The sequence below is a fragment of the Teleopsis dalmanni genome, chromosome 2, assembly GCF_002237135.1.
Source record: "Teleopsis dalmanni isolate 2A chromosome 2, ASM223713v2, whole genome shotgun sequence".
Lineage (NCBI taxonomy): Eukaryota > Metazoa > Arthropoda > Insecta > Diptera > Diopsidae > Teleopsis > Teleopsis dalmanni.
In genome coordinates this window covers 161,594,047-161,612,081 of record NC_051847.1, presented here as the reverse complement: position 1 = coordinate 161,612,081, position 18,035 = coordinate 161,594,047, and the positions used below count along the sequence as shown (strand labels likewise).

General features: G+C 25.5%; 1 protein-coding gene across 3 annotated transcripts in view; it reads right to left on the bottom strand.

The window, feature by feature from the left end:
• Positions 1-18,035, bottom strand: part of LOC119685960 (acetylcholinesterase) — an 86,982-nt gene that overhangs the window by 14,236 nt on the left and 54,711 nt on the right. For 2 of the 3 annotated variants that reach the window (XM_038100379.1, XM_038100380.1), the window contains exons 9-10: positions 17,617-17,780; positions 3,706-4,493 (exon numbers count right to left, since the gene is read on the bottom strand). In XM_038100379.1, coding sequence (XP_037956307.1) covers positions 4,369-4,493; positions 17,617-17,780 — 289 coding nt within the window. In that variant the 3' untranslated portion in view covers positions 3,706-4,368. Of the gene's footprint in view, positions 1-3,705; positions 4,494-17,616; positions 17,781-18,035 lie in introns of those variants that run through there. The other variant, XM_038100381.1, reaches the window with a different exon arrangement.

The window sequence follows — 18,035 nt, the reverse complement described above, 5'->3', positions numbered from 1 at the left end:
TTAAATACTGTTTTCCCTTACATTATTTTGAAATATCTTAAGGCGGAATTTTATATTGTCAATTTCTTGGCTGAAGCCGAAAACCACTTAAATGACAAAATATTTCCAAACAATAATCAAAAAAAAGCAATAATTAAATTTTAAAATAAATTTTATTTGTATTTTTTGTTAGTCAATTACTAAGAAAAAGAATCTGTATAAATGCTTTATAATTATTTGCTGTGAAAATTGCATAAATACTATATCGCGCTAAACAGATTATCTGCTCAAAGTGGAGGATCTTGAGTAGAAATCCGCAACAGTGCGCTAGCTCTGCAAATCCTTACAAAAATAGTTACTGCTTTATTTGTAAGGATTTGCAGGATTTAATTACTAAAATTTTCTAGTACTCTAATTAATTGTACGTAGCTTAAATGTTCTTAACTAATTCTTATTGTTTTCTGTTTTCTGTTTTCTTATACTGTATTTTTCTATATATATATATATTTATGTATTTGCATATATATATATATATATATTATTTTTTTTTTTCAATATTAAAGTCGAAGTAATAAACTTTATTCATTGTTTCTAATTTATCAATTTAAACTTATTTTATTTTGTATAAAAATATAAATTGATTATATATAATTTACTTTATTTACTTTTATGTATGTATGTCTTTTAAATGGTTCTTGACATTAACCATTTGCTAAAAATTTTACTATATAACGATATATACTATATATAATAATTATTTTAATTTTCTAACGTTAAATAAAGTGTCGCTTTATGCAATAACTCTAGGAGGAAATTAAAGTAAATAAATTTCAAAAATTCGTTATTATTTACTTTGTTTATTATTTTCATATAAAATTGCGTTGCATTAGTTAAAATATTTAAAAAAGAAAGGCCTTTATTTTGAAAATCGCATAAGTGCGCTTTTATATATTCTTATATATTTTATTGTGTCTTAGACTAAATATCTAATAGATTTATTATTTTTCCATTACTATTTTTGTTTCTGTTTCGGTTTTTAAGAATTTCTCATGTAAAACTAAGTTTAAAAAAGCCTTTAGGGAGCTACTACAGTTCAATAATTTCCTCGTATATATATACTTTACACATACATAGATTTGATATACATATAAATATATACGCAGTTGCATAGAATTTTATTTTATTTTATTATAAATTTTTATATCTATAATAAATTTTTTTTATTTTTAATATTTTTGAATTTCTACAGTTGAAAGCGAACATCGCTCATTTATAATAGACTTAAAATATTAGACTTAAAACTTCAAGATTTTTAGTACTTCATTTCAATATTGTTCTAATTTTTTTGTCAAGCCTAATTTTTCTTATATATGTAGATAGATATATCTATATATATATAGATATATATATATTATATATATAATAATTTCCTTATATATTAATGTCAGTGTTGCTTAAAATAGAAATCATACATAAATTACATAGATACTAATAATATTGATATGCATTATATATATTTTTTATAATTTAATACTTATTTATTTACTTGTAAATATTAATACATTTTAATTATTTGATTACATACTTAAAACTAACATTTTAGTTGTTTTATACTCACAAGTATATATTATTAAAATTGGTTTAAATTGCCAATACTCTAGTATTGTATAGAATTATATATCAATGAGTCGTATGCGCTAGCCAGTTTAAAAATATAGTCCTAGTTAAAAGTACAAATACAAATTTACTTTGATATGTTGTCGATTTTAATGCATCCTCAATTGTTATAAAATTAAACAAACTATGGATTAATCGCTCTTTCGACACTACTAAAAATGTAAATCAGTAAAAAAAAGATAAAGATCCTCATCGAAGAGTACCAGAATATGGTCAGAAGCTTGTGTTCTCGAGGCAAAAATTGTGTTTGGTTTGATGTGGATGAAATTTTATTTGATAGTCTTATGTATGTTTAGCTATAAACTTTTATAATTTTTTGTAGGAACTAAAATAATATAAGTAAATTTTAATCAAAATGATAAAAACTTTCTAAGTGAACCAATGACGACATACGAAATTTAAGCGTTTTAGTTAAGGATAAGACGGGCTTTCGAAAGAATTATTTTAAGTTATTAAAAAAAATTTTCCATTTTTAATTAAATTCTAGCTGATGTATAATTAAAATTTTAATTAAAATTTATTTTAAATACTTGGCAAAAATTAAATATAAAAATACGGGTAATAAAACGTTTCAGTTAAGGATAAAAGAAACTTTCGAGAGAATTATTTTGTTCTTTCAAAAAAATGTTCATTTTTATTTCTTATAATATAAATTTTAATTAAAATTAATTTTAAATATTTGGAAAAAATAAATATAAGAATACGTTTGAAAAATGTTTTAGTTAAGGATAAGACACGCTTTAAAAAGAATTATTTTAAGTTGTTAAAAAAATTGTTCATTTTGTAATTAAATTTTTGCAGACCAATAATTAAAATTTTAATTGAATTTTTTTTTAAATATTTGGCAAAAATTAAATGAAAGAATACAGATAATAAAGACATTCACTTAAGGATTAGACAGGAAATTATAATTATTGATAAAAATTATTCACTTTTTAGTGAAGGTTTAGCAGACTATATGTGTATATATTGATTTAATTAAATTGAAATTTTAATTAAAAGTGACAACAAAAATTATTAATTAGTTATATGAATAATAAAGCTTTTCAGTTAAGGATTAGACAGGCAATTATAATTATTGTTAAAACTTATACACACTTTGTAGTGGAAGTTTAGCAGACTATATGTCTATATATTAATTTCATTAATTAAAATTTTAATTAAAAATGATTTTAAATGTTTAACAAAAATTAATTATTTGTAGTGTGATTAGTAATATGATGAAAACTAATTAAAATTTTATTTATAACTTATTTTTAATGTCTAACAAAATTCGCCAAATATTTTAGGTTTATAACTTCTTATGAAGAATATACTATCATCTAAAGACTAATTAGTATATGGTTACATCAAACTAGGAAAACAAATAAATCATTGGTTCGGAAAGCTCTAGTTCACAGAGTACTAAAAAACAGATTAAAGAAGCAGTCCAATATATTTATTTTTTTTTTTGTCACGAAATTTCAGCTTAAGTTAAATTACTTTCAATAAAAGTTTTTTAAAAAAAATTAATGCTAATAAAAATTGTAACTGACTATCTGAGGACTTGATATACCACAAATAAATGAAAATTAATTTCCAAATATTTTTTATTTTTTTTGTTTGTGTTTACCGTTTGAGAAATGAGCATTTCATTATTTTTCTCCTGATACTATAATACATTACCATTCTCATAACAGTCCTGCATTTTCAGTAATATTCCTCAACTGCTCAAAACCAAACTCCAGCAGAGGTGCTATCACAAATCATATATTGAACAATGTGAATGTGAAACCTATTTCTGTTAAGAAAAAAGACGAACTATCAGAAATTTGAAACCAGACAAAAAAATTTCATTAAGTATTCAAAAAGTGAGTAGTAACAACTGTTTTATATAATTTAACTAAAATATTTTCCGTTTTTCTTTTTTAGAAATTAATTAAATATTTAATTGTATTCTTTATCAATATTTTGTTTATATAAAATGTAAATTCTCATATAAAAATCGAATTTCATAGGAAATATTTTATGAAAAATTTATGTTACTTTTTTATTTTTTTATATATAAAAATTTAGATTTTTGACGCCTATAAAAAATTGTTTTGCTTAAAATTTTTAGTACCAATCTTATCAGTATTTTAGTACAGCCTTCCGCTGCACTATTTTATGAAATAGTTTTCTTGTTTTTCCAATTTATTTATCAATTTTTCAATTTTTCAATTTTTTTAATTAATAAATTTGTGATGAGATAATTGAAGGGTTTCCTTGCCAAAAATTCACAAAAAAATTATTGAATCAAATATATTATAAATATTTTTCTCACATTTGTGTTAAAAATTTTTTGTGCTTTTATTGAATTCGATAATGCAAAGGTTTTTGGTTCAGTTTCAAAATCAATCAATCAATTTTGTCGCCAGGCGACGGTTCTGCAGTCAGTAGTGCTTATATACACCGATATCTGCATGTGAATGGATTACCGATTTTCATGGTGTGCATTTTAAATTTTTGGATAATTTGTTGGGTTTTTTATACTCTCAATTTGTTTCTCTTTTTTCACATTAAATAAAAAGACTATATCCTTTCTCTTTTGCAACATTTCGCAGCTTTGTTCATTGTTTTACTATTTCATTGAATTATTATTTTGTATTATATATTATTATGTCTTTTATTAAATTTACCTATTTTATTTCATTTTCTTTTCTTTCATTTTATTATTTTTCAAGTATTTATTTTTTAGTACAGATTTTGTATGGGGAAAATACTAAAACCTAGCACTGCGAGTATTACTAGTCTTCTCGACTGTAGCAATGTAGAAGCGCCTGCTGCTTTCGTGCTGTCATTGTCATCACAACCCGAACCTGAAATTATATTCACTATTAGTAAATTATTTGCAAACTATTTTAATAATAGAATAATACTTTATTACAAATGTTTTTCATGATTAAAATGAGCTTATGGAAATGACATCAAATTAAGTTTTAAATTAACAAAAATATTAAAGGTAATTTAAAATTATTTAGCACTACTTAATACCAATTTAAAAAAAATTATAATTTTTATTTATAAAAGTATTATGTATCTTAAATACTTCACGTCTCATATACTCTATTCACAAAAATATTATTTACTCTTTCACCATAACAATCGGACAAAAACTTTTCTTTAAAAAAGATTATTATTACTGCGATTATGAGAAATAGTTTCACCAAAATAGCAAAAATCATAGGTACAATATTTTATTTATTTAAAATATATTTGATAAGATTAGCATGCATAAATCACTGGGATCTTAATAACACCACTTCTCTAGACAATTACGCTTAATGAAAATGTATTTTGACTGCAAGCTTTAGTGGATTATACACTATAATAGCCTATTCTAAAGAAAATATAACTTAAATTTTAATTTTAATTAAGTTAATATGCCTAACGTATCTAGTGTTCTTGGTTTCAGATATCTCCAGATATCTCAAAAATCAATCTATATTGACTTCTCCGTCGTAAAAAAAGTTTTTCAAAATAAAAGATTTTACAAATATCCAAGAAACTGTAATCATGCAAAAAAAACTTCGATAATAATGCGCATAACCCTTAAAAATACTAAAACTACTTTTAATTTAATTTTAATAAATGTTTAATTATAGAACAAAACTTTCTATAAATTAAAATTGAATAAATTAATGAATTGTTATTATTTATTTGTAATTTACTACTGGTTAGGTTGGAGTGGTGATCTTGTATCTAAGAAAGCCTATTTGAACTCAAATAATGACATTTTTCGGTACTACGGGAATACCGGTAGTTCGTACATAGATTAGGTCAGTATACGACTAACACCGAAAAAGGCAACGACTCATCCATTAGGTGAAGGTAAGCCAACCTGATAATTCTATGAATTTTGCTAAGTACCTAATATTGCAAGATGACAGTTAAGCCAGGTCGGTAAGAAAACGGTCTCCAAGATACTACAAATATTGCATAAATAATTAAGTTTTCCTAAAGACAAATTCTGTAGAGAAAGTAGAAAGTTATATAACTGAGAACAACTATTTATTCAATTATTTTTAAGCTTATTACACAATTGTTACGTATTCTGCCAAATATCCATCGTCAGCGTTATCAAAAAAGCTTAACCTTTTTAATAGTCTAGTGTAGAGATTTTAAAACTTTCTGAGCATCATCAAAAATGGAAATTTGACACAAAACTCTGAATTTTATATCGCAACACTATAATAATACCTTTTCTTAGTATACTATTAATTATAAGGTGTAGAGCACAGCATGAGACACGCTAATTCAGTTAAATAATTTTTCTAAATTGAAAACGATTGAAGTGTATATGTGATTAATTTTTCTAAATTGAAAACGATTGAAGAGTACATGTGATTAAACTTTCATTAATTATAATTTTTATCTTATAAACATAATCTGTTTATTACACTATAGAGAGATATTTAACGATTCTTAACTTTTCCCACTACTCTATATACTGCTATAACTTAGACCTCCAGATATCGGGTTTAAATGTTGTAAATTGTAACATTGATGACACAAAAGACAATTAGGCATGACTATTCTTGATTTGAAACCTTATATCTGGAAAACCATATTTAACATCTGTGTAGTTGAAGAACTTATTGAGAATGGACGACCTCTATATATATATCACAGTTTGGGTGGTTTGTAATATTTCAATATACTAATATAATATATTTCATATACTAATATTTTTGGGGAAACATTACTTTTATGCATATTTTAATAAGTAATGAAAATCCGTTAACATTTGTTGACAACTGAATGTTTGAGGAGTACCTACAAAAGTTTGGCCCCACAAATGTAAAAAGAGCCGCCATTGAACGTTATAATTAGAGACACATGCGGAAATTGTTGAGAGACACATCGAATTATTCTTAAAAATAATATTTTATATAAAAGATTTTTTTTTTATAAAAAACATATAAAAGAATAGTTTAGCAATAATTGCAATAATTTTTGAATTTAAGACTGTTTCCAATTCACAATTTTCTTTTCATGTTATTATACATGAAGCGGTAAAAAACATGTACAAGCCAAATGCTAGCTTTAAATAGAGGGCTAGAAGATATTGCGCAAAACCTGTAATACATAAATGTCGAATAAGTTACACAGGATATTCTATAATGACGATAGATAAATTAAAATGAATTCAGAAATGTCAAGTACGTTTTGTGGTTGAAGTATGTCTTCAAAATATCCAGTAGATAAACAGATACCATGGGAATACTTTGCAGAAGAGGACGAAAACTGCAAAAAAGTAAAAATGATATTGAAGAAGATTTCATAAAAATAAATGTACGTTGAGAGATATATTACTGAGATGAAATAAGGCTTTAAGAAGTGTAAGCCAAGAAAGAAGAAAGTTATTCAGGACTTGATAAATTGAACCACAGTTTTCAAAATCTTTGACTTTTTTGGAGACACATTACTGCAGAAGAAATAGGTCATTAAGAAGTGTAAGCCAAGAAAGAAAAACAAGTTATTAAAGACTTGATAGATTTACTCACAGCTTTTAAAGTCTTTGACCAATAACTTAAAAACAAATTATAAGGAAAACATTTTTAAAACGTTATGAAGAAATATTTTTGTTTATTTACATTAATCTAAGCGATCTTATAGTACATTATTTATTTGCATTAATATTATGAGATCAAATCGATTTCTAATGCCTGACTGTATGAATATTGACTTGTAAGAAAGAATACTAATTATAATAATCTTTCTAAGATCTTATAGTACATTATTTATTTGCATTAATATTATGAGATCAAATCGATTTCTAATGCCTGACTGTATGAATAATGACTTGTAAGAAAAAATACTAATTATAATAATCTTTCTAAGATCGTTTTTTAAGTGTACTTTCAAATAGGTATTCCATCAACACTTACTTTATTTTTCTCCATATTAATAAACTAAAGAGCAGGTTCAAGAGGAAAGTATTTCTTAAATTGTGTCATTCCTTAACAATAGAAATTATAAATATATATCACTATATCTTGTTGTTTCATAGGTTAGCTTAGATTATACCGGTGATCTAAAGAGGATCCACTTAGGCCTAGTGGCCCATTGTGTTACTGTTTAATAGAAAAACTCAGGGTTTAAAACCACCCTGAAATAAATAAAACGCTATTTACTTATAAATAATTTAATTAATTATTTTTCTTATTAGCGTTCCAGATTAGATTAGTCTTATTTTTGTAAGTCTCAAGCTTTATTATAAAAAACCTCCAATAATTTTTTTAAAATGTTTAATTTTTGTATCCGGATAGTTATAAATTAATATTTTCTTTTATTTTGAAAGTAACGATAAATAGTAGTGTAATATTTTTATGAACTATTCCGTATTCTATTCAAGCTCCTCTCTGTTCATATTTTGCGCATAAACTCTGATTACTTCTGCTAAGAATATTAAGTCTACGGACATCTCCTATTAGTCATTAATTAGTAGAATATGATTTTGGCTTATGCATTCTTTAAGAACTTCTAGGTGATATATTATATGTGGACTCCTGTCATTATGGACTCCTAGTTTTAATCTTTTCACAATTAATTCCTAAGAGAGAGCTTTGAGGGAGGTTTCCTATTAAATTTGTTTGGCAAGTAACTAATAAATAAAGTATTTGCATTACTAGCAAAAAGTAAAAGCTATAAAAAGTCTGATCAGGCATTAAAATAATATTAAATAAAAATGTTTTCATACAAAATTAAAATAAATACAAGCCTTGCATTTACATTGCATATCAAAAACAATACTTAAATGAATAATCGAATAATAAACTAAAAAAACTTTTCGCAAAAACAGCAAAATGCAAAAAAATCTACAAGTTAAAGATATTAACGAAATTAGAAGAATCTTCATACACTATATTATGCAATAAGGCAACAACACAAAGGTGAGTTCGGGAGAGGTGTGCGATTTGTGCAGTTTGTTAAAGGCTTCAACTTTCTCATACTTACCTTCAGCAAAAGTATCTATCTTGCTTCAACGTCGCTCTTTTGTGAACTCTTTGACTCGTTTAAGCAATTTTTATATTATTTTATTTATGTTTTTTTGTTTGATAAATACAAAAAACTGAACTGAACTGAACTGAACATTCTCTGGCACCGAAATACAATACAGAAATTTATTAATTTGTTTATATGTAAAGTAAATCTAGCTCACGTGCCGATTGAAAAATATTCATCATGAATTCATATCAATTTTTGCACAAACTCGTTTCGTCTTTTGATATGCAAAGCATGACTTTGTGAATTCATCAAATTCGGACGTACATTGTGACCGAAAAGTTTTCGGAAATTCTCATTTAAAATTCGCGCGCTGTATATTTTTCGATATTTTAAGTTTATGTAGTTTGGCAGCACTGTCCTTAATTACTATGCCAAAAATGAGCGCGATCTGTCAGACAGTTCGTTTACGGCAGCTGTTGAAACCAGTTCACCTCAGTAGTGCGTTGCGAAAAAAACAATGGAAAAAAATATTGAACAAAGAGTTTGCATCAAAGAGTTTGGTCTCGTTAGACATGCTTGATCGTGCCAATTCCGATCCAACTTTCATGGAACGCATCATAACGGGTGACGAGACATGGGTCTACGAGTACGACATGCAAACAAGCCAACAATCATCGGAATGGAGAGGAAAAGACGAGCCGAAACCGAAAAAACCACGCCAAAGTCGCTCGAAAATCAAGGCAATGCTGATTGTTTTCTTCGATATTCGTGGTGTGGTGCATCATGAATTCGTCCCTGAAGGACAAACAGTCAATAAAGCCTATTATTTGACTGTTTTAAGACGTTTGCGTGAAAATATCCGCCGTAAACGGCCTCAATTGTGGAAGGATAATTCATGGATTTTTCATGACGATAATGCTCCCTCGCACCGAGCCAACATTATCAACGATTTTAAGGCCAAACATTCAATAAATACCATCGAACAGCCCCCGTATTCACCTGATCTTGCACCGTGTGACTTTTTCCTGTTTCCCAAACTCAAATTACCACTCAGAGGAACGCGTTTTGAATCCATAGAAGACGTAAAACAGAATTCGCAGAGGAAACTCAAAGCCATACCGGAAAGCGCCTATAAAAAATGTTTTGATGATTGGAAGAAACGTTGGCATTTGTGTATCGCTTCTAATGGAGCATATTTTGAAGGAGATAAAATAAATATTGATGAAGATTAAGAATTTTGCGTTTTATTTAAAATTTCCGGAAACTTTTCGGTCACAATGTATGTTCCATTAGCAATTGTTATGAAAATCAGATGAATTCAGAATCAACTTTCAATGAACATAAATAAACTTTTATTTAGAAATTTTAAAAACTTAAATAATTAAAGTGCGAAAAAAGACAGTTCATCGCGTATGAGAGCTTCATTAATAACAAAAGGATATCTGTCATATACGATACACGATACATTTACTATAGAGTTATAATGGTCCCAGTTCTGTATAGAATATAGTTTTTTAATATTAAAAGAATACAGTGATTTTCATATTCAAATCCAAATTTCTATGTTATACAAAAAATTAGCTTATACTCGTATATAAAATATTTATGTATGAATCATATATCATCTGATTTCAAAGTTTTTAATGTTTATCAATTGATTAATATTTTTGATTAGTTGATGGGATGAGAAGTGCTCACAAATAAACCTACTATCATGCATGAACATGCAATATAATCTATGGCTCAAGTAACCTAATAACATTATGAGATTTTTCTTTATAAAGACTATATTGATTACTTTGATTCTGACTGAGCATATGTATACACCTATATGAATAGATAGGGGTTCATTACTGTGTTTAACACAGTAATGACATATCTTGAACATCAAAGAAATTGTGTATATGTCCCGATTTTTGAAATTTTTATTTTGCATTTTTTCGCCTATTAAAAACCTTATTTTTATATATTTACATTAAAATAATATTTTACGTAGTAACTGTGTTTGTCTTAGATAGTATAATCTATAAATTATAAAATTAAACTATTTTTTCTTTACCTTAACTTAACTAACGAAACGGAAAAATTTCGAAAAAGATGGAGCTAATGAGTAACACAAAATATAAAATCACCGAGTTATCAGTTAAGAACGCAGTAACAACTTTTTACTATTAGCAATAAATAATGTTCATCCTTATTACACATTGCATGTGTACTAGAACTATGATACAGAGGATCTCTCTTAACTAAGGTTTGGTCTGTAAACACGATTTTAAAAATCCGTAACAAAGTTCCTGATTGCTTTGTCTCTGAAAAATATCATTCCTTAAATTCCCAAAAATTCTTATCACAAAATCTGCATAGAGACCTCTAGCTAATATCGCCAGGAACTATTACCATAAGTCTCTGCAAGGCTTACAACCAGCCAGATTAACCTAACCATATATAAAAAAAAATTTTTATTTGTTTGTTTTTTTTTGAGTTATCATCAAAAAGTTAATTAACAGCTGATATAAATTTTTTCAGTAGTATTACAGTATACTACATAGTATTTGCAGTATAAATAATATAATATATATATATATCTGAAATACGCTATGTTCTTATCTAATTCGTTTGCAGAGATATATATACAGAGATATATACAATATTTTAATCTACAATATTCTGGTAAGTACACTTAAATAAGATGTCTTCTTCTTAGTGCTGTAACCAGAGGTTGTGAGATATATACAATATTTTGATCTATACTGCAGATAAGTCGAACTATACTCGTATTAAATCTACAATATTCTGGTAAGCACACTAAAATAAGTTGTCTTCTTCTTAGTGCTATAACCAGGGGTTGTGAGGAAGATGATTCCATTTTCTTACACCGAGGTGTGTGTAGTATGAAATTATTAAAATTTAAAAGTCATTTTCGAAATTGTAAAGAATCAATTGTCGGCTTACTCGATCCTATTGGTTTCATTAAGCACTTATTTGCTAAATATAAAAATTTTAGTGAACTTTATACAATAGAAAAAAAATCTTTTTGTTTCAGGTACAGTTAAACCTAAAGCAGATAATATACAGAATAATTATTGTTTATTAATTATTATTAATTGCTATTTTTAATTTTTTATCTTAAAAGCATTTAGTGTCGTGTGCGTTATAACTTTTTTATTTGAAGCTGATTTGCTTATAAAGGTCTTTGTATATTTCGATCTAAGATAAGAATTTTTTGTGTTTTTATTCATTGATTGCCAAAAGACAAAATTAAGCAGTGAATTAAAGTAAAAAAAAAATAAACATGTCGTTAGCTTGGGCAGTGATGTTGATGGTTGATGGAGGGAGGGGGTTCGATTTCAACAAATTCTACTAACAAACGTAATTATTAATTCCAACGCCTTTCTGTTAAAATTCATTGAGTTTTTGTGATTTGTCGCATCTCAAAATAAGGTCTTTGACAATTCTTAATAGAAAGTCAATTTATAAAAAGTATTCAAGTCAAATAATAGTATAAGAATGTATCTAAAAAACTTGATTCATTTCAGATAGCACCATTTTTGTGCGAATAAAATCTCAAATGACGGCAAATTGTCTACTTTAAGAGGAATAATTTTTTTATTCAATTTTTTAAAAAAAAAGTAATTAAATTAATTTTAGTCATAAAAAAGTCATAAAAATACCAAATTATATAATGAAAGATCTCAAGTATCGGTTTCAAATTACAATCTTGATTGGAATATAAAATTCTTGTTTAATGAAAACATTTTTTTATATTCATAAACTCGATTTTTTTCATTTTAATCACAGTTTTGAATTCGAGTGCAATATGCAAATTTTTTAAAAAAAGAAACGGTTATTTAATATTATTCGAATTGTTTCAGAAAGAAGTTAAAACTTAGCATATGTACATTTTGAATCTGTATATTCAACATTCCATAACTCGAACTTCTAATTAACTTAAGGTGCCCTTAAGCAATACAAATTCAAATAGGTTATATCGAATCTTCATTTGGACTTTTTTTCAGTTAACACTATTTTAGAATTAATAATTTTTTTAATTAAACCACTTTTTTTCAATAAACTGCCCATAACTTAAGCCCATAAAAAACTATTTCAGTATTCTTTCAGAATTAGACCCACAAGCTCAATAATACTTTATAATTCATATAAAAATCATAACATGAATCGTTAATAATGAGTTATCCTCTGAATCCTCACTTAGACAGCTTTTATATCATGATGGTTACTTATAGTAAATCATCTCTTCTATTTTAATTAATGAAGTTCTTTATGTATATAATATATAAAAAGAAACATTTAGACTCTAAAAAAAACATTTAGACTCTAAAAATCTGGATGTTCTAGACATCTAGAATTTTTTTTTTTATTTAAACACTAAAAAAAATAACTCTCTCAATGTCGCTTGAAGATGACTGAAATATGAGCTACCAGATAAAAACAACGAAATAATTGAGTTAAAATTGTTTAAAATAAAATTTTAAAAATAAATAATATTTATACAAGAATCAATTCATACATAGACGTATTCTATAATATTTGATGTTGAATTATTTTTAGTTGATGATGACTTGTTTGGTAATCGCATCAAACATTTAAAAAGTTATAAATTAGAAGTTGACTAACTTCGCGATGGAACGAACTCTGCACGGCGTGTATTGAACTACAAAGTATGTCATTAATTAAAATTTTGGAAGATCTCAGAGGTGGAACTGTGTGTACCAATTATACTAATTTTACATTTCCATTCTGACTATAAAAATTACAATAAATGCAAATTACAGACTTTTGAAAAACATATAATAAAGTAGAATTTATGATGACAATGACAAATGCCGCGATAGAAATAGAAAAAAAGTTAACAAAATTAAAACACGAAAAAGTAAAACACATAATCTTCAGAGAAAATAGCCTTAAGTGAAAGATGGCTCGTGGCTGTGGGACCTCCTTAATTTAGTTTAACAGTTTGATAGTTGATCGCTTACAATACCGGGCACTGCTGATCTGCAGTCGCTGGTTCAATAAAACTCGTACAATGAACAGCGCCCAGCTGTCTGCCGCTTCATACAAAATCATATATTGTGGTTTGTTATGGAAATTAGATTATGCTAATTTTTCGGATTAAATTGGTAGATTGGTTTTGCTTGTATGGTAAGATCGGATTTGATTAACATCAACAATTAAACTCACAAAAACAAAACAATAACAAAATAAAAGACTCTTTTTAACACGAATTTATTATAATAAAATGGCAAATGTCGACTAATTCCAAATCTAAAATGTAAGCTCGTGTGGCTTAAACAAAGCGCGGATGGTGCGGATTTGGAGACTGTGTGCCTGTCAATAGAAGACAATTAAGTCGATTTCTATTGATTATTAATTGACATCAGTTTTTTTTGTTTTCTTCTTATTTTTTATATTATACTTTATTATAGGAATAGTAAATCAAAAGTTTTACTGCATGACAGTAAGAATAATTTGAATATGATAATTTCGTATTTTATATACGACACTATTAGTTAAGTAAAGAAAAACATAAAAAAATTATCTATGATTCACCCAAAAGTTGTTAAAAATGATTTAATTTAAAAAATAATCATGCAAATAACATATGAGATTAATAAGGTTAACACAGAAAACTCGATTTTAAAAGTATATGACATGTCGGGAAACCTATTGCAAAGTTCTACACAGACTTGGACATAAAACAGTAGTATTATAATAAATTAAGGAATTATTAATTTAAGGGAGAACTAAATTTTTCATAAAAAGTATTATTTTTACATTAAGTTTCATTAATAATTAAACGATAGATAGAATACTAATAAAGGTTAGTTTGGAATGGGATCCGTGTGCACCAAAGCTCATTTAAGTACAAACAATGGCCCATTGCGATATAGGTATAACTAAATAAATTTAGTTTAAATAGATTTTAATATAAATATATATGATATATATACATTCATAAATAATAATATATAATATATAAAATATATAAATAATGTACATATATACAAATAAATATATATAATTATTATATAAAATATATAATAATATAATATATATATTATACAATATAATCTAACAAATTATTATTACAACCAATATTCAATTAGTTTTTTATTGGTACTGGGCTTAGGTCGTTTATTTAACACATAGAATTATAAATGTTTTTTTTTAATATAAAATTTTACTTTTTACTTTTACTAAGGACGTGTGCAGTTAGGCTAAGTTGCGTTCTAAATGAGGGAAGTTGTGCCTAATATGTTGTACCGATAATGTAGTGATGTGTCGATACGTGTAGATAAATGGCTAAATGTGTGCAGTGCAAAAAATCCCAAAAAATCTCCCATTTGGTTTAGCATCAACTTCGCCAAACTCGCAAAGGTCCTAAATACTTAACATAATTTAATAAGTGTAATGTTTTATTTAGAAAAATAATTTATAATTTTAAATGTTAATTAAACGGCCTAAGTCCAATAACAATAAAAAAATTAATAATATAGTATATATAATATAATATTATATTTTTAATATAAATGTATAAATTAATACATAAATATGTGTATCTATTTATTACATTATATATGTTTATTATTACATTTATTATATTGTATAAATATATACATTTATATATAAATTTATATAAATAAAAATTTGATAAATTTTTATCAGAAAATATATTAAGAATATGTGGGTATATATAAAAGATCAATAATTTAAGTCAAAATAGTCAAAATACATCAGTAATTATAATTATGGACAAATAAATAAAGAGAAAATACGATATTAATAAAATGGATGTGCATCTTTGCAGAACAGGAAAATTATTATCCATTTGAAATTCATATCTACGAAGGATTATAATTCTCAAAAAAAAAAAAAAACTTATAATGCATAATTTATTAAATAAAATATAAATATTTTATATTTTATTTTATATTTTATGAATAACTGAATTCAGGGTCTCGATATATGTGTTTGTTTCATTTAATATATTAAAACTAAAAATTGTGAAACTGGTGTCAGTTAGTTATGTGCTAACTTCTTATACCTCGGTTTTGTTATTAGAAATGTATACAAATATATAAATAATTAAATAATATATTTAATTAACTAAAAACATTAAAATATAGTGCAGATAATGTGTAAATGGCCAATTATAGGCGTCAGTAATATATAATAACTAGAAAATTAGAGAATCGCTCTTATTTCAAGTCACTTCATTTAATTCCCAATGTGTTGTTTCCTAATGTGAGGAGTTGTTAACTCTTACTTCACTCTTACTTACTTAATTATATTATATATAATTATTATATACCTATATCAGTAAAACAGAGTACTCATCTATTTATATTATTTTAACGTTCAAAACAAAATGTTGTTATATATAAAGATAGTTAAGTAATTTTGGGATCTTAGACTTAAGATTATTTTCGGAAAGCTAATAATCAATTGTATTATTGCCTATTTAAATTATATAAGGAATGTTTTTATATAGATTGCAGAATATATATATTAAAAATCGTTTTGAAGCACTGTTCTTTTATAAAATGATAATAATAATTGTATTTTTATTTGTTTGTGGGAGGTTGTGGTATTTCGTATCGATAATTTAAAGTTAATAATATCTAATCAGACACATTAGAATATGTTTTTAAAAAACTTATAATTTTGAAATGCTTTTCTAGAAAGATATCTGAATAATTATTTTATAACAAAATTTTTTTTACACAAAATGTAAGTAATATTTTAACTCCAGATTATATTGAGTGCATCATATTGCGTTTTGTATTATATTTTAGCATTAAGAAATGATCATTAGTACATGTCTCTTGTATAATGAATTTAACCGTAGAGAATTACACTCTTAGTAAAAATTCAAAACCCTTGACGCACATTATTGAAAGATACTTCCTAAAAATTTGACACAATTTTAATAATATGTGATAAAAAATAATTTCATCTATTTTTGATCTTTAGTAAATTAAAATTTTATTTTTAACTTTATTTATTTCAAAATGTTAACAAAAAAAAAATAATGCTGGCTTGAAGTCATTTTTTATTATAAGTATAAAATTTTGCGAACAGAAATAATTCGAGAATGATATATTTCATCCAATTAATAGAATATATTTTAGCAATAGTAAACTAACATAATTCATTTCCAATGTATTTTTAAAAATATATAATAACTATCTACTTATACACATATATGTATATATAAAAACTGCTTGTATTCTTTTTAAAAAAAATTCGTTGATATTTATGGCTTCAATTTTTATATATTTTCGTATTTATTTAAATGAATTAAAATTTTATAACATCGTTCCCCATAAAAAAATAATTAAGTTCTATGAACTTAAATGTTTAATTCATTTTCTGAAGAATCTTAACTGATTTAAATATATGTACTTCCACATTTTCTTCTATGAGTTGGAATAAATTATAGATAATTACGAGATGGAAACAGGTATTATGAATTCATGTACGTATTTTTGATATTTTAATAAAAATTGATAATTCTTTTATTTATACAAATCCGTACTTTAAACTATTAACATATTAATTAATTATATATTAAGTTATTTTTAAAAAGTTTCTATTCGAAATAAGCCTGCAATTAATTAAATTTACTACGCCTGCATGATATATGACAATTTAACAGATTTTATTTTTAGTTTTTTAATTTCATTTTCGTTCACAATCCGTTTAAATTCACAAACTCGCCAACCACGTTTTAATTTTATTAAAAAATCGGTTAATTTGAATAGTTCAGAAAGATTTTTCGAAGTCGAATTTTAAGTTCACCGTTTATTCTCGAAAGTTTAATAGTAGTGTGCATTAGTGTGTGTGTGTGTGCCTGTGTTAAATGTACATAAGCAAACAACATTACATGAAAAACATTTTTAAATGCTAAAAGCTTTTCTCAAAAGCTGCAATAAGCTTTTCTGCCAAGTATTGTTTGCAGTGAAAACTTACCTGCCCAACTTCTGACTTTTGGCAAATAATCATTCCAGAAGGAACAACGTGCCGCTAAAGGACCTCTCTGCAATTTTTCAATTTTGTCATCAGTACTAAATGTGTAATAAACGGGATCCTCCTTGGAGAAATTAGGCCATTCCTCACCATCTGTTGCTGGATTGCTGAAATTATTTAAAAGAAAGCTTTAGCTTTAATACAATTTCGAAAAGCTTGCCAATAACTTTTAAGCTCTAAGTTGCTATAATTATTTATAGAAATTTCTATTATAAATTTATACCAATTTATGTTAATAAAATTATATGTGAATTTAAATAAGTAATATAATTATACGAGTAAAAATGAAAAACTTTAATATTTATTTTAACTATATTTGTAAACTTATGTTAGCGATCAAAGAATATTGGGATGCATATGGG